A 25,037-nucleotide genomic window follows, 5' to 3' on the forward strand; every position below is an offset into this window, starting at 1 on the left:
AAACCCGAATTTAAGGTTTATCTGACCAATAACCCCCTAATATTTCTATGGCAATGTTAGCAATCCCCTAATAACCCTCTAATAACCCCCCCTAATATAAACTATTCTATAAACATCCTAATAACCCAATGGCAATCCTATCAACCTCATATAATGCAATGGCAGTGCCATCAACCCCTAATAGCCTCCTGATAACCGCATTAACAAAAACTATGCTATGAACCCCTTAATAACCGCATTAATAAGAACTATGCTATGAACCCCTTAATAGCGCGATGGCAATCCTATCAACCCCTTAATAGTGCAAAGGCAAACATTACTCCTTTCGATCAAGCGGGATTTTCACAACAGGATAGTTGTGAGTCCGGTTTTCGTTGATCATACGCACTTCTTTTCAACAGTCCTTTTCAGGATATTTGAGAATTCTGCTTTGGTCCACCTTACGCGCATCTTTTCAACAGTCCTTTTCAGAATAGTTGAAAGGTTCGGCGTATTTCTTGCGATCGAGCGGCATTTTATCGACAGTTCTTTTCAGGATAGTTGAGAATTCTGCTTTGTTCCACCTTATGCGCATCTTTTCAACAGTCCTTTTCAGGATAGTTGAAAGATTCGGCGTACTTCTTGCGATCGAGCGGCATTTCCTCGACAGTCCCTTTCAGGATAGTTAAGAATCCCAGTTGAAGTTTCTAGTAATCTTCATCGTCCTCGTGTTCCTGAGATCTATTTTATAATGTCTCCCCGGAGTTGCGTGAACGATCCTAACAAGTTCTGCAACGTATGTGGACTTAATGCTACTAAAAACCAAAGGAGAAACATTACGCCTTCAACAGTAAGAATAAATCTGCAATTTTGTATCCTAATGTCTCATCTGTTACTAAACCAGTTTTACGGGGGACTCTTGTCTGTGAGAAATCATCACCCCTAAAGAAAGCAGAATGTTTACCTACTACTTCCAGGAGCCCAGACGAAATAAATGATATCGAGGTGGACGACGAAGATCCGCAGTCAGATGATAGTGCACATTTCGATACGACCGAAAGTCCTCAATTGTTTACACAAGCTCTTCTAAATAATTTGGTTAAAGATTTGGACCTGACAAAAAATAAATCAGAATTGTTAGGTTCTAGGTTGAAAGAAATGAATCTGTTGGCTCCAAAAACAACTTTTTCTTGGTACAGAAACAGAGAGGAAGAATATATCAGATATTTCGCAGAGAAAGATGGATTGACTTACTGTCATGACGTGACTGGCTTAATGACAAAATTAGGCTTGATATACGTCGCTACTGAATGGCGTCTCTTCATCGATTCTTCTAAAAGAAGTTTGAAGGCTGTCCTCCTTCACAATGGAAATAAATATGCTTCGATTCTACTCGCCCATTCAGAGTATCTAAAAGAATCTAACGAGAATATGCAGATAGTTCTTGAGAAAATTAAATATGAAGATTATAAATGGCTCATATGTGGTGATTTGAAAGTAATAATTATACTTCTTGGACAGCAGTCGGGGTATACCAAATACCCATGTTACATTTGTTTGTGGGATAGTAGAGCTACTATACGTCATTAGGAAGAATCTAAGTGGCCACTTCGCACATCTCTGAAGCCAGGATCACACAATGTTCTCAAAAAACCCTTGTGTGATCCAAAAAAAATACTTTTACCTCCCCTCCACATAAAATTAGGATTGATTAAGCAATTCATCAAAGCCCTTGATCAGAATGGAAAATGCTTCCACTACTTATTGGATAAATTCCTAGGATTATCTAATGCAAAAATAAAGGAAGGTATTTTCACAGGTCCGGATATAAGAAAGATGATGAAATCAGCTGATTTTCAACAAACGATGACAAGAAAAGAAAAGGCTGCATGGGTGAATTTTGCAGCGGTTGTAGAAGAAATTTTGGGAAATAGAAAAGTAGAAAATTATCACATAGTCGTTCAAAATATGCTTATCAGTTTCAAAGAGTTGGGTTATAACATGAGTTTAAAAGTACACTTCCTGAATTCTCATTTAGATTCTTTTCCTGAGAATCTTGGAGCCCTAAGTGAGGAGCAAGGAGAAAAATACCATCAAGACATCCAAGAGATAGAAAGAAGGTATCAAAGTAGATGGAATGTTAATATGTTAGCTGACTACTGCTGGGCTCTTAAACGTGAAGATGATGGTCTACAGCATAAGAGAAAGTCAGGAACCAGAAGCCTAGACGAAAAAAGGAAACGATTCCACAAATCAGAAAATTGATAACATTGAAGCATCTGACATAATGTGGTTAATAGCATTGCTATTAAGTAATTAGGAGGTTGCTAGCATTCTCATTGCGTTATTAGGGGCTTATTAGCTTAGTTCATATTCGAGGGTTATTAGGGGGGAAGTGTATGGGGGGGGGGGCTATTAGGGGGTTGATAGGATTGCCATTGAGTCATTAGGGGCATTTTAGCATTACCATTACGCTATTAAGGGGTTCATAGAACCGTTTATATTAGGGGGGTTATTAGGCGGTTAATAGGGGGGTGATAGTACTGTCACTGCGTCATCAGGGGGCTATTAGCATAGTTATTAGGGGGTTATTAGGGGGGTATGTTATTAAGGAGTTGATAGGATTGCCATTGGGTTATTAGGATGTTTATAGAATAGTTTATATTAGGGGGGGTTATTAGAGGGTTATTAGGGGATTGCTAACATTGCCATAGAAATATTAGGGGGTTATTGGTCAGATAAACCTTAAATTCGGGTTTATTCAATGCAATTTTTTGGATTTTACCTTGACCTAATCTTGACTCTGAGCCGACCAGGTCAAACGCACCCTAGATTCGAATTCAGCGACCTCAACAACCTATAGAAACAGTACCTGGACCCAGATTAATGGGATAATCTTGATTTGACCTTGATCTGAATTTGACCCCTGAGCTAATCGGGTCAAATGAATCGTGGATTCGGATTCAGCGACCCCAAAAACATAAATGTAATGGTTTTGCACTTTTGTTCACATATGACTTTTTCGTAGGGCTGTCATATTTGTATTGTTGGGACTCTTGTTATGAAATCCCTAAAGTGGTAAACTTCATTCGATGATATCTCCGCGAAAAAAGAAGATTTGTTAAATTTGAAAAATGCGTTGGAAAGGGCAGAAGCAATACTTTCAGATGGTCAGATTAGTTTTCAGTAAAAAAAATTTTTTGTGGTGTAATATAGCTTCTAAAACAGCATAAATACGTGTTTTTCGCACTTTTAGGTTAGAATATCTCGAAAATATGACGTGATAGAGCATTTTTGATGCCAGGTTCGTGTTCAGCGTATCAAAAACCTTCAAAATATGTTGCTCATGTTCGTGCGATATAAATCATGTTGACCTGTGTAATCGTATTAAATGTTTTATACCACAATTTTTTTGCTCAAATTGTAAAAGAATTTTACTAACATGGACAAAAGGTTTTAACAGCCATTTAAAATTTTTAGTACCTATGATTTGGAATGAGCTGCAAGATCATGAAACCGACTGTTATTTTTGTTTGTCAAAAGTAACGGGATTTTCGACGAAAAATAAAAAGAAGATTGAGTATGCAAATTATGAGTCAGCCAAAAAATCAGTACCTCGTAAGAAATCAGAGCCAGCTCCCATACCGCCTTCAAATAACTCAACAAGTCGATAATTTAACACCAACGAAGCCGTTAAAGATAATGTTTCAGAAAATTCCTATTTGGATACGGCTTCATTTAAAGAAGATTCTAGCGCAGCGCGCATATTTAACCAACAGGATTTTAATGATCTCGTTCATGATCTACAACTTCTAAAGTACAAAGCAGAACTACTAGCCTCTCGATTAAAAGAAAGGAACCTTTTTTTAGAACACAATGTGAAAGTTACAGAATTTCGCATACGTTAACATAAATTTTTTCAATTCTTCACATGTAGCGAGAGCCTTTACTATTGCGCTAATATTACAGACTTAATAAAAGCATTAAATTTACCAGAAGATCCTCGAAACTGGAGACTATTCATTGATGCTTAAAAATCCAGCTTGAAAGCTGTATTACTGCATAATAATAATAAATTTCCTTCAGTTTCAGTTGCTTATACAACTGAATTGGAAGAGTCATATGTCAGTATAAAGTTGATTTTTGACAAACTAAAATATTCTGAATACTAGTGGCTCGTATGTGGAGATTTAACAGTAATTTGTTTTATACCCGGCTTGCAAGGCGGGTACAGCATTGTTACTTTCTGGGCGAGTGGGATAGCCGTGATAGAAATTTACATTATATTTAAAAACGTTGGACTGAACGGAAGTCATTTGTACCAGGAGAAAAAATGTTCATCATCGTCCTCTTTGCAATAAAAATAAAGTGCTTATATCCCCACTCCATATTAAATTAGGCCTCATGAAAAACTTTACTAAAGCCTTAAAAAATAACGAAAGTGCATTCTCATACTTACGACAAAAATTTACCAATCTAAGTGAAGCAAAGATTAAAGAAGGCATTTTCGTAGGTCCTCAGATTAGAAAAGTTGTTGAAGATCCAAATTTTGACAAAACTCTTGATGCGATTGAGTTAAATACTTGGAGAGCATTTAAAGTGTGATTTCAAATTTTCTGGGTAATACTAGAGATTCAAATTATGTAAAAATTGTTGAAGATATATTACAAGCATTCAAGAAAATGGGATGTTATATGTTCCTTAAAATACACTTTTTGCACTCACACTTGCCATTTTTTCCAAATAACCTTGGTGATTTTAATGATGAGCATGGTGAACAGTGTCAAAAAGATATTGCTGTAATGGAAAAACGTTATTGTGGTCAACTGACTGAGAATTTATTAGCCGACTACTACTGGTATTTAATTACGAAATGAAATAAAGCTTATAAGCGAAAAACTAAGAGGAAGAATGTTGGGACATACAACAAACACTGGCAAAAAAGTTGAAAACTGAAAATGTTAAGGAAAAAAAGTAGATACAAAAAGGGTTGTCAAATGCAAAATAGAGAAGTTAGTCACGAAAAACAAATAGCATGGTTGAGAGACTTATGCAAATAAAAGACCCCGATGGTGAAAGGCGAGGGAACTCACAGCCAACCTGTCTGTCTGCCTACCTCTCTACCATCTTGCATACCCGCCTGCTTGCCTGTGTGACTGCCTACCTTCTTGCTTGTTCGTCTGCTAGCCTGTCCGCCTGCCTGTCTATCTACCAACCCTACCTTAGTAGATATTTCACCTTTAAAAAGTTTACCAAGGGGGTTTCAAAATTTTTGACGTCAACAATTTTGTCCGCCGCCTTGAATTCACCGTCTTGGAAAATAAGAATTTGAATTTTGAATTTTCCGAGCTCATATTTCTTTACAGCGTCCATGTTGGAAATAAAAATTTCGACATTCTGACCTCATCTTCGTTTTCAGTTCCTGTAAGATACTTAGAGGTGGCTCAAAATGTCGTAACTTAACTTACATTATTTTCTTGCCCTAATAAAGTGAACTTATTTAAAACAAACTGTACCGAAATACGTGGAAGATGCAGTTAAATACTTTCAGACCGTTATCTTGCGTTTTCACTTTCACTCCCTATGAGATACTTAGGAGTGGCTTCGGTTACCGGATCTTGGCTTACATTATTTTCTTATTCTTATGAACTTATTTAAAAAAACTGTACCAAAATACATGAGATTTTACAAACGAAAAGATTTTTTGCGTTTTTCATCCCTTTCAAGATACACAGGGGTAGATATTTACGGATGACGAAAATTGATATCTACTAGTTTTCGGCCGCAACAATGGTATTGTTGTAAAAGACATTTGAAAAATGAGTTGAAACTAAAAAGATAACATAAGTATCAAAGTTTAACAACGAAGTATTAAGAATTTTATAGATTTTAGAGGAAGGAAATCATGGAACTGGAACATTTAAAAATTAAGTATATCAAAGAAAAAATGAGCTATTTGAGCAAACTCAACGGCGTTTGAAAGGGCAAGACTTTTACCCTAAGATGCCGTTTGTAGTTTTTTGTGAACAAAGAATATGGCGATGCTACATAAACTCAAATATAGGCAAAAACGTCGATTATTAGATTTTTACGTTAGGATATCTCAAAAACCTAAAGTGCTAGAGCATTTTTGTGGACGGATTTGGATTCAGCGCCAAAAAATCTACGAGAAATGATATAGCTTACTTAGATTCTAAAAAAATGTTATATTTTGTTGATATGTGTTATTAGTAATCAGTTTTTTTAAGAACACCTCGTACACGCACAGGCACAAACATACGCACACATCCACCTACACATACGCAATATACACGAGCGTGCGCACATACACACATATATAACTAAACCCGATTGACTATCTCTTTGTGATGCTTATTGGATAATACTAAAGTCGACGGTAATATTCGTTTCACTCGAATACGAGTTTTCCATTTCGATTTGATCAGAATCAACCAAGAAATAACGTTCAAACCCTTGCATATGACATTTTCAACCTGAGATATCAATCTACGAAGTAGTCATTCTACACCGCTGATTTAATCATAGGGCGGATCGAACTTATCAAATTTTTCACAAAAAACCGAGTTTTTCTAATACAATTTTTAAAACACTGCAAAATCATAAACAAAAATCGTAGTGAGTCAATTTTTTTTAATTAAAGACAAAGAGCTGCACTTTAAAATGCAATGATCAGAATTATCGAAAAAAATTCTCCACGCGCGGACGCACTGCGAGAGTTAATAATTTTTGAGCTTTAAAAACTTTGAATTTCAAGGTCACGTAAGTAGAGGTTGGGTCAAATCGAAAATCGAGTTCCACCATCTTAAAGTAGAGATTTTAACCTTTAATTTAAAAAAAATTGAGCCTATTACGTTATTTTTCCCAGAGATATCGATCTTCAAAGTTGCGCTCTTTTTGAATCCGAATTAGGTGTTGTGTTAATTTTGTAGCAAAGTGTATATCAGGGAGTAAGAGAGAAGGAGACTCAACTCCATATACGAGAAGTGGGACGTTTCCACCGGCGAAGGTCGCCAGACTCGCTCATAGGAATAGCTGACACTAGCTAGCGTCAGACCCCGCTAGCGAGCGCCATTCATACTGCGTAGCAGGTTGATTTTATCTACCGTTCTCTGTCAACTAACATGCAACAACGTATACGAAATTATGCTTCAAAACTGTGCTTAATTATGATGACGATATGATTTGAGTTGAGTTGACATAAATGATGATGAGTCAGCTATCAAGAGACTCAAACCCCAAATACTATAACCATAAACTTAATCACAAGCCCCTCTCGGCAACTTAAATATAACTTTTGACATTTATACAGTGATGTAAGCACGTTAGCCGAGAGGCTTAGGTTTCTGCTTTGGATTGTTAGGATCGCCGGTTCGAATCCTAGCGATCAATTTTTTTTCTTCGTCGTTATGGAGAATATTGGAAGCATATAGATACGTAAAACTAAATTGAAAATGCAAATAACATATATTTATTCACATTTTTAAGACGTTTTTAAAACGTTTTGTATTAATCGGGCTTTCAGGTGTTCCTCTTTACACACACACACACACACACACACACACACACACACACACACACACACACACACACACACACACACACACACACACACACACACACACACACACACACACACACACACACACACACACACACACACACACACACACACACACACACACACACACACACACACACACACACACACACACACATGTTCGTATAACATTTCCATTGTTTTAAATATACTTTTCTTCATCACTGCAAAATTCGTTTATCTATACATATACGAAAAATATCATCAAATCGTATAACAAAAAGGTAGATCTCAAATAAACCTCGCATTATTGAAAATAATTTTCAGTAGCTCTTGAAAAATATAGAAAATAAAGTGATTTTTTGTATCGATCGAACGGACTGACAGCAATGCCTGTTGCGTTAGTTTTACTTATTTGAATTTCAAGCGCAATAAACTTTTATTTTGAAGAATGTGATATATGTTTCTAACCGGTGATATTTTTAATTTTTTCGTATAATACCATAGTGTTATTTTTTTCAGCACTTATGTTAAAAGCGCTAAAGCTTAGTTTTTGTGGCACGCATTTTAGTTAAATATAAGTATATCAAATTGTTAATAAAAATGCCCCAGTAAACTCTTCAAATGTTAACGGACATTTTCTATCATTTTATATTTTGAATAGGTACATGAAAAAATGATGAAAGTCTATGCTAATTTCTTTTAAATATGATCTTCAAAAGATTTCATTTGTATGTGCTTCATCATTTAAACATAGAATCAATAATTATATGTTATTTGCATTTTCAATTTAGTTTTACGTATTTATATGATTCCAATATTCTCCATAATGACAAAAAGAAAAATTCATCTCTAGGACTCGGACCGGCGATCCTAACAATTCAAAGCAGAAACCTTAGCCTCTCGGCTAACGTGCTTATATCACTGTATAAATGTCAAAAGTTATATTTAAGTTGCCGAGAGGGGCTTGTGATTAAGTTTATGGTTATAGTATTTGGGGTTTGAGTCTCTTGATAGCTGACTCATCATCATTTATGTCAACTCAACTCAAATCATATCGTCATCATAATTAAGCACAGTTTTGAAGCATAATTTCGTATACGTTGTTGCATGTTAGTTGACAGGGAACGGTAGATAAAATCAACCTACTACGCAGTACAAATGGCGCTTGCTAGAAGGGTCTGACGCTAGCTAGTGTCAGCTATTCCGATGAGCGAGTCTGGCGATCTTCGCCGGTGGAAACGTCCCAGATTTCTGTTGGCCGGCTGTATGAGTTGGGTCTCCTTCTCTCTTACTCCTTGGTGTATATTCAGTGTAGGTGACCATATGTGATTTTTTCAGTTTAGGACCCCATATGCGCCTGATTACGCGCAGAGTATACTCAGTAGGTACGAGCGCTGAGTATACTCTGCGCGTCTCTCCTCGACCATAATCATGATTCCCCTTCCACTCGCCTACGCTTCTCAGCCATAATCATGAGTATAGTCGAGGAGCCTACGGTTCACTTGTATCGTAATGTACTATGGCGAGAGTATATTAATTTTATTTAAATAATATCATAATAAATGTTCTAAAAAAATTACTAATTTTTCAATTTTATTTTAATCCTGCTGTCTCGAGAATCAGGCGCTACGGGGTCCAAAACTGAAAAATCTTTTATGCATCAAGGGAGAGCCTCGGATACGTCTTGGCGCGTTGATAGGTGGGGGTACGCATAGCGATCTCGGCACTCTACCACCACCTATCACCAACGCGCCTCAATGTACTCGTAGTCCGCTGAGGCTCTCCCTAGATACGTAAATAACTGATATGTGCAGAGAATACTGTAAATGGGCGATAAACACGTGAAAAAAGCCACCAACCGTGACAGCCGAAGAGACTACTACTAGTTTGAAAATTAAATGTTTACCGAATTTTTAAAGAATAACTTAAGCAAAAAAAAATCGCGTAATGATAGGACTTTCAGGATGGCACTTATTTCCCAACTTGCTTGTAACATCGATTTCAACTCTTAGATCGATTTATTATCACCATTAACTGAAAACTTAATAAGGACCTTTAAATACCCAACGTAACCGATTTAGTGTGCAAAAATAATCTTTTTAATAATATTGTCAATGGTTTGCTTCAAATTCAAGGAAAAACATAAGTATTGTACCTAAATGTGTAGTACATGTTTTTGATGAATTTATTTGTATAAAATGTAAAAAATACATTTTTAGGTAGGTACAAAGTTTGATTTTTCTTTAATATAAAATGAATGAATGACTATGTACTAAAAAAGCCATTAAACATTGTTTTTATAAATTAACACAGCTAATCACCCAAAAAAATTGTTTTCTTAGATTTTAATAATAATAATAATAATAATAATAATAATAATAATAATTCAATCTAAAATTTGAACACAAGTTCATAAGCTAATTGGTAATAAGTTTCACTATATTATGCATACATACTTATACATAAAAATATACTTACATAATAATTTTTTTTTCATGTTGAATATGTTCGAAATAATATATATTTAATTATAACTTATTCAACAAAATAACATACATATTTGTCATACTTAGATCACACTCAATCCCAGTTAGAGTATGATGAAATTTGATAATTGGTACTCTTGCTTCCAAAACTTTTCGCATATTTGAAATTCCTGGTAAAAATACTTTTATTGTATCAGCTATTATTTCTATGATCTTTCTTGTTTCATATTTTTCATGTGAATAATTCGATTTCGTTTGGAAAACTAATTGACTTGCAGAAGTTTCCTAAAAAATTTATTAATAATTATATTAATTTTGTCTTATACAAAAATAATGAAAAAATTACCGCTTTATTCTTTGCTAAAATAATACTCAAATCCAGATCACAACCATCTTTACCAAAGCCGTTAACAGATGAACCAAATGGCAAAACAGCTATATTTGGAAATAAACCATAAAAGCAGCGTTCTAGTAGGTGAGCAGTGTAAAACCTTAAACGTATGCCAATATCATTCAATTTTGTTACTCTGTACAAGAGGAACATTTGATGTGATATCTAAAACAAACAAACTATTGAATCAAATGTTGAAAAAAAAATATAAATTATAAGCTAGAAATAAATTGAGTCAATGAAAAAAAATATAACTATTTTCACTAATCATATGTGGATATATATAGTATGTATCATATATATATAACTTTATATTCATTGATCTTTAAAATTCTCTTTACTTTTATATTAATAAATTAATCTAATAAGGAATTACAAGTAGTATATAATTTATCATACATTTTCTTACCGATTCAGCCATTGTAAGTGATTTAAGAACTTCATTTTCATTCAAAATTTTAGTGAAATTTTTGTATAAATGAAAATCTGCAAGAGAGTTTGATAATTTTTTATCTAGTTTTTGCTTATAATTGCGAAACCATAACATGGTAGTTTGAACTGGAATTATTTGATTGCAATTAACATGAGTTGATGCAGCGAGAATTGCATTAATGCTATTTTGATTCTCAAATTCAATTAAAACAAAATGCTGAAAATTTATTTTTTATTAACTTTATTTTTAGGAATATAATTTATTATAAATAATTTACAATTTTACCCTATTTGTTTTATGTATTGCATAATGGAATACACTTTTTATTTTACCATATTGAGAACAACATAAATAAACATCTGTATAGGATTTTTCAGACTGTACTTCTATTAAAACTGAATGCTGAGCTTGTAGTCTTCGTCTTTCAAACAATTCATCATATGTAATGTTTACAATTTTCTTTTGGGAGACATTGAATGCTTCTAAAATGTTATGAGTAGATATTGATGATAAAACATGATTTTAGTAACTGAATAATACATAACATGAAAAGCAAGAAACTAAGTTAAACATGTATTGGCTAATAAAAATTGATGAAAATTAGTATATGTTATAATTATCAGTTACAAAAATAATATTGAACAAATTTAAGGATTTTTGTATTTTTGTAAAAAATCAAGTTGTTTAATTACCAGTTTCGTGTAGACGAATTGTGCAAATATTTACATTAGATGACAATATTTTGGAAAAATTGTTTGTGTACAACTTGAATACAATATTCGAGGTTAATTTAAAATAAGATTTATTAGAGTTGAATAAAATGTCGGCTGTTGCTCGCATTAATAGCGACATTTTATAACTAAAAAGAAAAAATAAAGAAAATGATAAAGATGATAATTTTAATGCCGATTGATGAATAATTCTGATACTTTCTTTCGAAACGATACAAATTTTGATCACGGAGTAAGAGAGGAGACCCCACTCCATGGAGACTATATACAGGACAGGAGTGGAAGACCTCCCTTACCCCAGCCTGCAAAGTATAATGGACAGTAAAAATAAAAAATACCATTCGAAACATCTCTAATTGAACCCTCCAAAAATGCTCATTATTTTAATTGAACCCCTTCAGTTGTCCCAAAAAAAATTAAAAACTATGATAATTTTTTCGTTTTTTGTAACTGCGATATCTTTAGTAATACTTAATATTTTTGTAAAAGAAACAAGGCAAAAAATTGAACCTTTACTCGTTTTAATTGCACCCCTCTCACTTTTTCAAAATTATTAATATATATGTCAAAAATAACAATCTAACTTTATTGTATGTTCTTTTCAAATAGATAAATTGGGTTATTTGGAAAGAACATACAATAAAGTTAGATTGTTGTTTTTGACATATATATTAATAATTTTGAAAAAGTGAGAGGGGTGCAATTAAAACGAGTAAAGGTTCAATTTTTTGCCTTGTTTCTTTTACAAAAATATTAAGTATTACTAAAGATATCGCAGTTACAAAAAACGAAAAAATTATCATAGTTTTTAATTTTTTTTGGGACAGCTGAAGGGGTTCAATTAAAACAATGAGCATTTTTGGAGGGTTCAATTAGAGATGTTTCGAATGGTATTTTTTATTTTTACTGTCCATTACACTTTGCAGGCTCGGGTAAGGGAGCCCAGGTAACATCAACCGTACCGGGAACGTACCCGCAACTAGTTTTTAGGAACTTTGGTACGAAAGGCGGTGCGGATGGGAATCGTATCGGGTACGTACCAGGATGGGTGACAATGTCCGCTATGGTAGAAAAAATATCGTTTCTGGAACGTTCCGGGCATTGTGTACTGCAAACTTGCCGCAACGTTCCAATACCGTTCCATAGGATTCGTCTGGGTACGTTCCCGGTACGGTTTTGGAACGATCCCAAAATCGAAAAAAATTTTCATCATGGTATCCTGGATACCGATAAGAACGTACCTGGTACGTACCCAGGATGCAGACAGTGGTACGTAACAGCCACGAATCCGGTACGTTTCAGGACGAGAAAAATTGCCATACCCTTGCATTAGGGTACGTTCCCGGTACGTACCAGTACCGCATTTTTCAATGGAACGTTCTTGCCCCGTCTATGATACGTTACTATCTCGTTCCTGCTACGTCGCAGGTACGTACCAACTTTATTTGGAAATAATCAATAAGTTCATTTATTTATTAATTCAAACGATATTTAGTAATTCACAGTATTAAAGTACTTATTTTTTCATCGGTAGAAAACTTTATTAATTTTTACAAATACTTATAAATTTGTACCATGTAACGGGCTGTCATTTAGTCGGTAATCTCCTAAAAGTGCCCGCACTCTAACTATATGAAGCCTTGTTATCTATGCGCTCGATGCGCATCAACCTACCTTGCCTAGGAGTGCGCCTGCGCAGAGTCTCTTCAAAGTTCCGAGTTGGGTTCTCCCAACTCGCCACTTGGCGGTGCTGTCGCTGCTTGTTGGTAGCGCTCGTGCGGCCGCTATAGGAACCTAAATTGAGGATTCCCGCCTAACGTCTCGCACACTTCGTGCTGCGTTACCGGCGAATTCGAATGCCAACGTAAACAATGCGAGGCGCGACCTTCGGGCAAGGGAATAACGAAATAACGACTAATGAACTCGTTTAAACGAAACAAAGGGTGATTTATTTACTCCAATAAATTACACGGAGGGTATGCCGAGAGTCTCACGCACGCACGCGTGAATGACAACACACGCTTTTTGAGAGAGAGAGAGAGATAAAACCGCGATGCCGCGAACTACCTGCTCGCACGCAAAACAATACACTCTTCGCGCTCGCTGCGCGGATCCGCACGCAAAATCAACAACAATTAATACGGGGAGAAAGAAGGTGCACCTACCGCAACGACGGCGTGGATACGGTGGCCAACCGTATCCAAATAGCACGTAGATCTTAACTGCCCCGCTACTCTGCCTCTAACGCGGTTGCTGCTGTTGTTGTTGCCGCTGCTGTTGCTGCTGTTATTGCTGTCGCTGCTGCCGATGCTGCTGTCGCAGTTATCGCTGCTGCTCCCGCTGCTGCTGCTAACGCACCCACGCACTCGCTCGCGATGTCACCAGGGAAAACCAAAAAAACAACAACGAACGGCACGGAGAATACGGAGGTTAGGCGCACGGATCGACTGAGTAGCACAGTCATACTGGCGCTCGGAGCCTCCCCTCCCGGTCGTTGCCCCTTACGCGCTCTCTCTCTCTCGCGAACCGAACGCGGCTCACCTCGCTTAACCGCTAATTCCATCGCGCGAGTCAAACGATTTTCGGTAATCGTTGCAGCCCCCTCCTAGCTTCGAACTACCGGATCGAACTACCCTATTGACTCGCGACCCCAAGGATAGGATTGTGAAAGGAGAGAAATCAACACATCCTATTCTCAACAAATACTTTATTGGCCCATCCCGGACCACGGATGCCCCCCGTCACTTGCCGGAGCCCCCTGGCGCCTTATGCCTGGGGTAGCGCCAGTGCTCCGCCTTGTTGGGGCATTTCGACGTCGTCGTGATGCCGGGATGGCCGCAAATATAGCAGCCTCTGCCCGGTCTCCGGGTGAGGCTGGGCTCCGCCCCAGGGCCCTGGCCTCCTGATGGCTGCTGGGACGGCGTGGCTGCTGACGCCGGGGCGGCGATGAATGTGACGCCGCCCACCGTGGCGGATGTGCGTCCCCCCTCGGTTCGCACCACCACGGTAGGGTCGGAAACCGACCCGTCCACGCGGACCACGAATTCCTGCCCGGCGCCGGGGGCCCCCGACGCTCTCTTATGTTGAGCCTTGGTCGGGGGCTTGGCTGGAGCCCTGGCCGCATTCCTGCTCGTCGGGGCCGCCGGTGGCATCACTGCCGGCGGGCCCGCGGCCTCTGGGGACTCCAGCCCCCGGTCAACGCGCTGGAGGGCCTCTCCGTAGGCCCTCTGCCGCCGGACTACAGGAGCCCACTCCCCCAGCAGTTCCTGGGCACCTCGGAAGTCGAGGAACTCTCCCAGGTGCGCATGCACCTGGCGCTGGAGTTCCCCTACGAACTCCCAGGCATTCTCGAGCTCCTGGAGGCCCAATCTCACGTGCCTCCAGGTGTTCTCGAGACCCACCTGCTGGGGGACTCGTGGGTGGGTGCAGACCCAGTGCTGACTGCCGCAGGCCTCCCTTGGCCCGGGGCACTGGGTCGAGCTCTCCACCGTGGACGCGCTCGACCCTTGGGTCTGCGTACCCTGGTCTCGCGTGGACTGAGACCGACGACCCTCTTCGGATGGGCCGTCGGTCTGGGTGGATACTTCCCGGGTCGAGGGCCTGGATGTCTGGGCCCTCATACCTTCCCGGAGGAAGTCATCCACCCGCTGGCGAGAGCGGCCCTCGCGAGCGGCCGTCTCGACCTGGGCCCGGATGAAGCGACGTAAATCGCCGATCAGCCGATCGGCGCCCGGGCCCAATCCCAGGTCGAGCAGCAGCTGGGTTGCCGTCTCGAGGGCCTCCTCACTGATGACCAGCTTCCTCTCCATCTGTAAAAGAGAAGAAGTGGGGTCAAGGGATTTCTCAGGCTCAGCCCTTAACCTACCCGTCGCCGTTTAACGCTCGACGCTATTCTTTACGAGGACGTCCCGGTCCCCGGCGCTTTCCTCGCGAACATGGCCCATTTGCGGGGGCAGCTGGCAGCACCACCTTCCGCACGTGCTGGGCGGTTCTACGTGGTCTGCCCCTTCCCTTTCCCGCATTGCCATCCAGGTCGTCGCCACCTGGTTCTCGAGGTTCGCACGCGGGGTTTTTGCGCGGCCTTCCTCGGCCACGCTTAACCGGCGCCTCGATCGGTACTTCCGGAGCCGCCGCGGGTTTCTCACGCTCGTTCGAGGGGGCTGCATTCGCGACGCGCTCGCATATCGGATCCTCGCTGGATTCCTCGATCTTCGCTGGCGGGTCGCCTACGCCCTCCTCTTCGTCCAACGGTGCTGAGTCCCCGCCTCCTGGTTCCTCGTCGTCCTCGTCAGAGTATGGACCGAAATAGGGCTTGAGGTCCTTGGCGTGGATCAGCTCAGGCAACTCTTCCTGCTGGTTACCTAGGCGGTAGGTATTCGTCCCGCATACCTCCAGAATCACGTAGGGACCAGCATACTTCGGTGCCAACTTCGCCGAAATGCCCTGAGCTGCGGAAGACAAGATGCGGTTCCGCTTCCACACCCAGTCCCCAACCCTAAAGTCGGCCTGACGTCTCCTCCGGTTGTAGTAGACCGCCTGACGGGCCGCCTCCTCCCTAGACTTAGAGCCAGCGCGCTCCCACAGGTTTGGTAACTGGCGCATGTGCTCTCCCCATTCGGTCAGTTCTTGGCCCTCGGACGCTTCCCGAGCCAACTGATCCTGGGCCCTTCTAAAGGTCGAGGGGGGAGTAGGCTGTCTGCCGAAGACCAGCATGGCCGGGCTATACCCTGTCGCGCTGTGAGTTGCCGAGTTCAACGCAAAGTTGAACTCAGGCAGGTGCTCGTCCCAGCTCTTATGGTCCCGCTCCACATACGATATGAGCATGGCCTTGAGGGTTCGGTTCACTCGCTCCGTGGGGTTTGCCTGGGGATGGTAAACTGGGGTAAGGGCGCGCTGGATGCCGTTCCTTGACAGGTAGGCATCGACCTCTTGATTTTTAAATTCGGTCCCGTTGTCCGAAAGAAAAATCTCTGGCGCCCCAAACCTGGTGACCACCCTCTCGTGCAATTCACGCACGATGGTCTTCCCGTTGGCCTTGCGTACGGGCACGCACTCCACCCACCGAGTGAACAGGTCTAGAAAGACCAAAATATATTCGAACCCTCTCGAGCTCTTTGGGAAGGGGCCAGTGATGTCACTGGCCACCACCTGCCAGGGTCGCGAGACCTCTCGACGACCCATCAGCCCGCAAGGCGGCCTTTGCTCTGCCTTGCATTGCTGACATACCGGGCAACTCCGCACGTATTCTCTGACCTGATCGTACATCTTTGGCCAGAAATACAGGTGCCTAGCCCGGGAGAACGTTCGTTCTCTCCCCTGGTGTCCCGCTGCTGGCGCATCGTGCACCTCCTCAAGCACTTGATGCCTCTTCTCGGCAGGAACCACTAGCTTCCAGGCTTCCTCGTTGTCGATGGACCCTTCGCTCTCCTCAGTCGGATGGTAATGGTACAGTCTCCCACCCACTACCTTCCAGGTAGGCTGAGAATGAGGGTCCTGGCATACCTCCCTGTATCTCTGAAGGTACCAGGCATCGGCAGTCTCCGGCTGACGCGTCATGGCACCCACTTCTACCACCCCCTCCTCATAGGCCCTAGATAAAGCGTCTGGCACCACGTTGAGGTCTCCTTTTCGATACTCTATATCGAACACGTGTCCTTGTAGTGCTAACGCCCAACGCGCTAGCCTTCCTGTAGGATTCCTCATACTGTGGAGCCACTTAAGGCAACTATGATCGGTGATGACTTTGAAGTGGTGCCCTTCAACATAAGGCCGGAACTTGCCGATCGCCCATACTACCGCCAGGCATTCTCGTTCGGAGACTGTATAATTCCTCTCCGCACTGTTTAAGGAGCGGCTGGCGTACTCGATTACGCGCTCCTGTCCATCGACTTCTTGCGTCAATACCGCGCCTATCCCACTATCGCTCGCGTCCGTTTGTAACACGAACTGCGCGCTGGGATCCGGCGACTGCAAGATCGGTGCCGAGACCATTGCATCTCGCAACCGTTCGAACGCCTGTTCCTGTTCCTGCTGCCAAGCAAACGGGACACTCTTCTTCGTCAGGCGGTTTATCGGTTCAGCGATGGTTGCGAAGTCGGGTATGAAGCGACGATACCACGACATCATCCCCATGAATCGCTTCACCTGTCTGATCGTCCGTGGTACTGGGTACTCCATGATGGGCTTGATCTTCTCTGGATCTGGCCTTACCCCTTCACGGTTCACCAGGACCCCCAGGTACTTGACTTCCGACTTACAGAAGTGGCTTTTGGTCTTATTCACAGTGAGGCCCGCCCCCAGGATTCGTTGTAAAACCAACCCCAGGTGTCGCTTATGCTCCTCAAAAGACGGCGAGATAATAATCACGTTGTCGAGGTACGCAAAAGCGAAAGGATCTAAATCCGGGCCAATCACTCTGTCCATCAACCTCTGGAAAGTCGCGCCGGCGTAGGACAATCCGAAGGGCATTCTCTTGAACTGAAAATGCCCCAGGCCGGGGACTGTAAACGCCGTAATTGGGCGCGACTCCTTTTTAAGAGGTATCTGGTGGTACGCGCTACTCAAGTCCAGTGTCGAGATGAACTTAGCATCCCTGATCCTTCGCAGGATGTCGCTCATGAAGGGTAATGGGTAGGCGTCCGGCTTGGTTACTGCGTTTACCTTCTGGTAATTTACGCAGAACCGATATTTGCCGTCTGCCTTCTTAACCATCACCACTGGACTTGACCACCCGCTGGTCGCTGGTTCAATGACGTCGTTGTCCAGCATGGCCTTGACCAGCGCGTGCATTTCGTCTCGCACCCTGTCGGAGACCGGGTAGTATTTCTGTTTACAGGGTCGAGCGTCTCCGATGTCTATCTCATGCTCGACCCCCACAGCACAGCCTAAACACTCGCCTCCGTCTGGAATTAATCCATCGACGAGGCTAGCCACTTCTTGACGCTGTGCTTCCGTGGCTTCTACCAGGCCTACGGGTGCGAGGCACGACGTACCAGTGACGCTTGCCACTTCCAACGGTACCGCCACTTTGGCTTTCGCCAAGTACAGCTGGTCCGTGTCAGGGTTCAGGTTGGCGCTGAATTCCCTCACGAAGTTCGCGCCGACGTAGCAGTCATCCGACAGCAATGGCGTTATAGCGACCCTTACATCTTTTGTGATTCCCCCTACTGTGAAGGGGAAAATCACATGACCCAAGATGGGACATGGGCGACCGTCAGCGAGCTTCGCCTCTCCCGCTCGCGTGACGTCCAGGCCCAGCCCCATATCAGATGCCAACCTAAGCCCGAGTTGACCCATTACCGTTGATGAGGCCCCGGTGTCGTAGAGTGCCCTTAATTTATAGGCACCTATTCCCACCTGAAGCCACCACCTGGTCTCATCCTCGGGTCTGTACCTGCGGGGAGCTTTCGCCGTCTCTCTCCCCTCTGTGAACGGGAGGCTTTCACGGCTCTTCTTGCCTTGGGCAGCCGCTACTCGCGTCGACGTGCTCTCGCCCGCAGGTGTCTGGGTCGCCGGCGTATCCTCCGGAGCGTCAGGTGGTCTCCTGGAGCTTTTGGGTCCGGTGGTCTCCTCTCCGGCCCACTCAAACCCCTGCTCCACCACCTGAATCCGGCCTCCGTACCCTTCGAGGATACAGAATGTCCGGTTACCCAGATCTGGCATCTGTTCGGTCGCTGTCGCCTCTAACGCCGCTGCACTGCTGGGTCTCGCGGGGTCCGCTACCCCTGTCGAGACCTCCCTGAATCCTGAGGTCGTTGACGGGCCCCTGCCACGTTCCAACGACCTGCGACGAGAGGTCACCTTTACTGGGGACGCGGAGGGGACCTCCGTCCTCCGCTTCCCTGCCCGTTTCCCTTGTTGCAATCCGGGCAGTACCTTCTGGTAAAGCCCAGTTTGCCACAAGACGAGCACTTGATGGGTTGGGAGTAATCTATCTTCCTCCGCTGACCCTCTCGTCGCTGGCCAGGAGACCCTGGGGGGGTTTTGTTCCTCCCCTTCTCTTGTGGCCGACCCCTCGGCCGCCTGGGAGAGTTAGCCTTCCTCTCCTTAAAGTACCGGTCCATATCGCGCCGCAGGGTCGCAATTTGCGACGACAGATCCTCAATGGGGTCTGTTGCCTGCGCTGCAGCGATTGTGGGCCGGTCCTCGGGTCTCTTGGCCGGGGTTTTAACCGGCGACTCGGGTTGCCGCTGCTCCCTACCCCGAGGCTTGCTGGACATGGCCGCCGTTCGGGGTCCTGCCCGGGGCGGTGGTGCCTTAGCTGACACCCCCATGTGCTCGGGATATAACGTGGACGTTGGCTCCAACCTGGTCCTCGGGCGCTCGTCGTCCCGCAAAGCGGTTTCGATTTCGGTCGCCCGGGCGTGAAACTCGTCCACGTTGGAGAACGCGTTCCTTCGCAGCTGCATCCGGATGGCGGGTAGGAGATTTGCATATAGCAAATCTAGCTGCCTCTGCTCTGGTAACGGGGGACGCAGCTGGGCTAACATGAAGAGGAGGTGGCAGGCATATTCTCGTACCAGCTCTCCCTTCTCCTGGTACCGAGCTTGGGCCTCTTGCAGCAACCTCTGTTGCTGAAGCTCACTCGACCCAAACCAACGTCGAGCGCCTGCCACGAAGTCGGCGTAGTTTCTCCATTTAAGCTTGTTAAGCTCGTACCAGGTCCTCGCAACGCCTTCGAGGAGCTCTGATACCGAGCACAAGATTTCGCCGTCCGTTAGCCCAGACCCCGCGCGTAGATCTTCTAGCCTAGACAAGAAGGTATCTACGCACTCTGAAGCCGTACCAGAGTATCGCAGCTTCCACCCTCTCACAATCCTACCCGCGTCCCGAGTCGCGTAGTAGCCCGACGCCGCGTTGGCGTCGTACCAGGCAGATCCTTCTGGGATCATCTGCTCTTCTTCAGCGTCGGAGTCTCTTGGACCTCTTCTCGGTGGCTGCTCTGTCCTTGAAGGCACCTGCCTTTGGGGAGCCGCTCGAGGTTCGCCAGGGGTCGGTCGCTGGGGTTCCGGGGTACTACCTGGCACCCTGGGGTCGTAGTGGCACGTATACGTGGACTGGAAGTCCACGGTCCTCCGGGGCCGCTCTGGTATGACCGTTCGTCGGTTGGTGGGGTCCCTGCTTCTAAACTGCTGGAACTCCACCTGCAGAGCGGTCAACTGGTCGCTCCACCGAGCGCATACCTGGTCGTGCTTTTCCAGCATCTCCAATATGCGGTTTATCCCGACCCGGTTGCACTCGATTTCCTCCTTTAGTCGCTCGGTCACGCAGCGCTCTTCCTCTTCCTCTGGAGGTTGTAGCTCCGCGTTCTCGAAGCGACGGGCTCTTCGCCTATCCGGCGATCCGGTGGAGCCCTTGTGCTCACTACCGACCCCCTCCGTGGGCCCCTTGACCTCGCCGGTCCCCCCCTCCTCTGCGGGCTCTCGCTCCCCCATCTCGCCCTGGCTCTCCTCTTCCAAGTTCTCGTAGACGGCGAGAGTCCGCGTTAGGTTCGCCTCCACCGCCTCATCACTATATAGCAGCATGAGTGGGTGGGCGACAAGATCCTCGGCGTCGGCTGCTTCCAACTCGCGTCGCTTGGCCTCCAGCCACCTCTCTCGGCTCCGTCGCCTGCGTTGTGTGGCCTCCCTATCCAACGCCGCTCCTTGGAAGTCTAGGTCGATGTACTCGCCTAGCAACCAATACGCTAATCGGACTGCCTGCATCAGCCTGGGACCATCTGTGCGCAACTCCAGTTGCGTCAGGTATCTGTCCAGCTGTGTCGAAGGCAGTTCCGAAGCCCACCGGGTTATCGCGTCGGCGGTATCCTCCATAACGCTTATGTTAGGGCGTAGGTGACGGTTGAGGTTAGTTTTCGTACTCGACCGCTACCGCCTCCTATCGCCCAAGGCGCGAGCGGGGTGTTGCGATTTTTATCGCCAACTACCCAGTTACGCCTTTATTTACAAGGCAACAATACGCGTGGCTTGTGGGTGTGTGCAGGTATCGCGCAGTCTAAGGAAGTACTAACTTCCGCTTCGCAGCTACCTGCCTATAGGTGGAGGCTAACTGTTTGTTAGGTCCACCGGGTTAGTTGGTCTAACCCTACACACACCCTAATTGCGCGCTCTGCTGGTACTGTCGCTCGGTGACTAACCCCCTCTTAACTACTTTAATGTGTAATGAAACACTTAAAAAAGCAAAAAGTTAACCTAAATACACTTAGTCACCTTTTGTTTTCACGTTAGAGCGACTACGGACGTCTCTTCGACCCCTGGGGTTAGTGTGCTCTCGGCTCACAAAAGCAGTTATTATTGGGTCGGAGAGGCGTCTTTCCCCTACCGCAGAGCACGTACCGAACGAGCCACGCGTTGTTTTACCCGCTCGCACCTTATTACGCACGCGCGCAAACGTCTCTCTCTCGCGCGCGTTGCTCTCTTTTTTCTCGTGTGTGAGTCCTAATTCTAGTTGGGCGCCATGTAACAGGCTGTCATTTAGTCGGTAATCTCCTAAAAGTGCCCGCACTCTAACTATATGAAGCCTTGTTATCTATGCGCTCGATGCGCATCAACCTACCTTGCCTAGGAGTGCGCCTGCGCAGAGTCTCTTCAAAGTTCCGAGTTGGGTTCTCCCAACTCGCCACTTGGCGGTGCTGTCGCTGCTTGTTGGTAGCGCTCGTGCGGCCGCTATAGGAACCTAAATTGAGGATTCCCGCCTAACGTCTCGCACACTTCGTGCTGCGTTACCGGCGAATTCGAATGCCAACGTAAACAATGCGAGGCGCGACCTTCGGGCAAGGGAATAACGAAATAACGACTAATGAACTCGTTTAAACGAAACAAAGGGTGATTTATTTACTCCAATAAATTACACGGAGGGTATGCCGAGAGTCTCACGCACGCACGCGTGAATGACAACACACGCTTTTTGAGAGAGAGAGAGATAAAACCGCGATGCCGCGAACTACCTGCTCGCACGCAAAACAATACACTCTTCGCGCTCGCTGCGCGGATCCGCACGCAAAATCAACAACAATTAATACGGGGAGAAAGAAGGTGCACCTACCGCAACGACGGCGTGGATACGGTGGCCAACCGTATCCAAATAGCACGTAGATCTTAACTGCCCCGCTACTCTGCCTCTAACGCGGTTGCTGCTGTTGTTGTTGCCGCTGCTGTTGCTGCTGTTATTGCTGTCGCTGCTGCCGATGCTGCTGTCGCAGTTATCGCTGCTGCTCCCGCTGCTGCTGCTAACGCACCCACGCACTCGCTCGCGATGTCACCAGGGAAAACCAAAAAAACAACAACGAACGGCACGGAGAATACGGAGGTTAGGCGCACGGATCGACTGAGTAGCACAGTCATACTGGCGCTCGGAGCCTCCCCTCCCGGTCGTTGCCCCTTACGCGCTCTCTCTCTCTCGCGAACCGAACGCGGCTCACCTCGCTTAACCGCTAATTCCATCGCGCGAGTCAAACGATTTTCGGTAATCGTTGCAACCAATTTATACATAGTATTTCGCAAGGTACCAAACTACACAATAATCTACTTAATCTAGAAAACACATTTGGTTTTTACGCTGACATTTTTATAAACTATTTTAACCAATCGACTGTTACATTATTTCATATACGTACAAGTATTTTCAATTGTTCAACTTTGCCTCACGGAAAAGGAGCAAGATAAAACAGGATTTGATCGGTAACTTTGCATCTTTTTTTAAGTAAGATTTTATACATTGACATTTTGGTATCTAATGGTAGGATCTAAAACTTAGTAACTACTCGCCAACGCAATACAAAATTTTTACGACTTTTTTGTTCATTAGGAAAGATTTTTCTAATGATTTAATTTTTTTTGTCTTCAATCGTTTGAAATATTACAGAAATGACAATTTTCAAAAAATACTTATAGCTCATAACGAGTCTTCAGATCATTTCTCGAAATACACTAAAAATTTTTTTATGATTTTATATCTATAATAAATTATTTCAATTTCGCATGTAATAATTAGATCAAAACTATCAACAATTTAAGAAGTCGTTTTCCAGCTCAAATTTCAGTATGGTTCAGTTCAAACTTTTAAAATGAAGACAGTTAAAAAATATATATCAATTTATCATGAAATTTATAGCAGATTCAGCTATATATTGTACAAAAGTTTGCACGAAAAAACCTCCTAACCTACAACATCAACTTTTCATTGCTATTATTTTCTTATGTTAAAAAACTATGTGACAGTGAAGGACCGTTTCCAATGTCGACAACATTTACCACCTAATGTCGACCCCTGTTTCTTAACCAATATGATCCTATCACAGCTATCCAATAAATTCAGCTATGAAAAATGTTATAAATAATAATAATAATATTCAATTAGCGAATAATAATATTCAATTAGCGAAATCTTCATGTGGTCGCTGCTACTTTCTTATACCTTTCCTGATTTGCACAAATCTTTCAGAGATTTCGGTCTGTTTAGAGGAAAAAGTATATAAGTTCATTAGAAATACGGCCATCATAATGGAAAATTGTATAACATACTTTGCTGTTTTGTTATTGAGTCGCTTTATTTGTTCTTGTAAAAAACTTCAAATTCCAGCTCTCATATTCAGCTCTTATTTGTGAAAATACACTGAACTTATGTATTATAAAACTACAACTATAATTAACACGTTATCTGCAATTCACTTGACAGGCCACATCTTGAAATGATTTCAAAACCGTATAGCATCAATATTTTACAAATTTTGACTATTGGGACGCTTATGGGCGAGTGTAAATAATAAAAAAACTATTAGTATTACAGTGACGCTAATTACTTATAGCAGCCGTCAGCACTCTTACAGGTTATGCTTCACGACCACGGCGAGGTTTCTGTAGCAGAAGCTAAATCGACTGTGCACCATAGACATATAAAGTATAGACCAACAGTTTTATATGTCTATGCTGTGCACTCGTGGGAGTCGAGGGCCCACATAGTGATACAGATTTAACTTATGCATACGCAACGGATATTAATTCTTGTATTTACTCAGTAGGTAACTTGTATGGAGCAAACGAGGTTTTGTTTGCAAGAATTAATGCCCTTTGAGTGTACGTGCTCACACTAATATCATAAAACAGTAATCCATGTATTAGATTTGCCAATGAAAAATTGCATGAATTTTAGTCGTTTCATATGTCCGTAATTCATTTTATTGCGATTAATTCATACAAATTATTGAACAATTACAATTAAATTAACGCAAAGACAATATTTTAACGGATTCTAAAATTAATGTAAAAACGAAATGTTCCCAAAGTTCCAAATACGAACATATTATGAAACGAAAGATACAAAATTATTTCTGCGTTGGGATCTCATAACTAATTCTATAGACGTCAGAAAAAATTGAGACGGATATATTTTGAATGCTTAAAATAAGCTCTTTTCGATAATGTACTCGAAATCATTCAAAATTATTATTATTTATGAA

The 25,037-nt window shown here is 43.4% G+C and overlaps 1 protein-coding gene across 1 annotated transcript in view; it reads right to left on the reverse strand.

Annotated features, from left to right (window-relative positions):
* LOC131675233 (poly(A) RNA polymerase, mitochondrial) overlaps positions 1-11,826 on the reverse strand; it is a 96,848-nt gene extending 85,022 nt beyond the window's left edge. The window contains exons 1-5 of the mRNA XM_058954140.1: positions 11,543-11,826; positions 11,136-11,332; positions 10,827-11,066; positions 10,373-10,582; positions 10,097-10,311 (exon numbers count right to left, since the gene is read on the reverse strand). Of these exons, the coding sequence (XP_058810123.1) occupies positions 10,097-10,311; positions 10,373-10,582; positions 10,827-11,066; positions 11,136-11,332; positions 11,543-11,702 (1,022 nt within the window). The 5' untranslated portion in view covers positions 11,703-11,826. The remainder of the gene's footprint in view (positions 1-10,096; positions 10,312-10,372; positions 10,583-10,826; positions 11,067-11,135; positions 11,333-11,542) is intronic.
* Between the last annotated feature and the right edge of the window lie 13,211 nt (positions 11,827-25,037).

Source organism: Phymastichus coffea, unplaced genomic scaffold (genome assembly GCF_024137745.1).
Source record: "Phymastichus coffea isolate CEN01 unplaced genomic scaffold, Cenicafe_Pcof_1.1 PCOF00017, whole genome shotgun sequence".
NCBI classification, from domain to species: Eukaryota; Metazoa; Arthropoda; class Insecta; order Hymenoptera; family Eulophidae; genus Phymastichus; species Phymastichus coffea.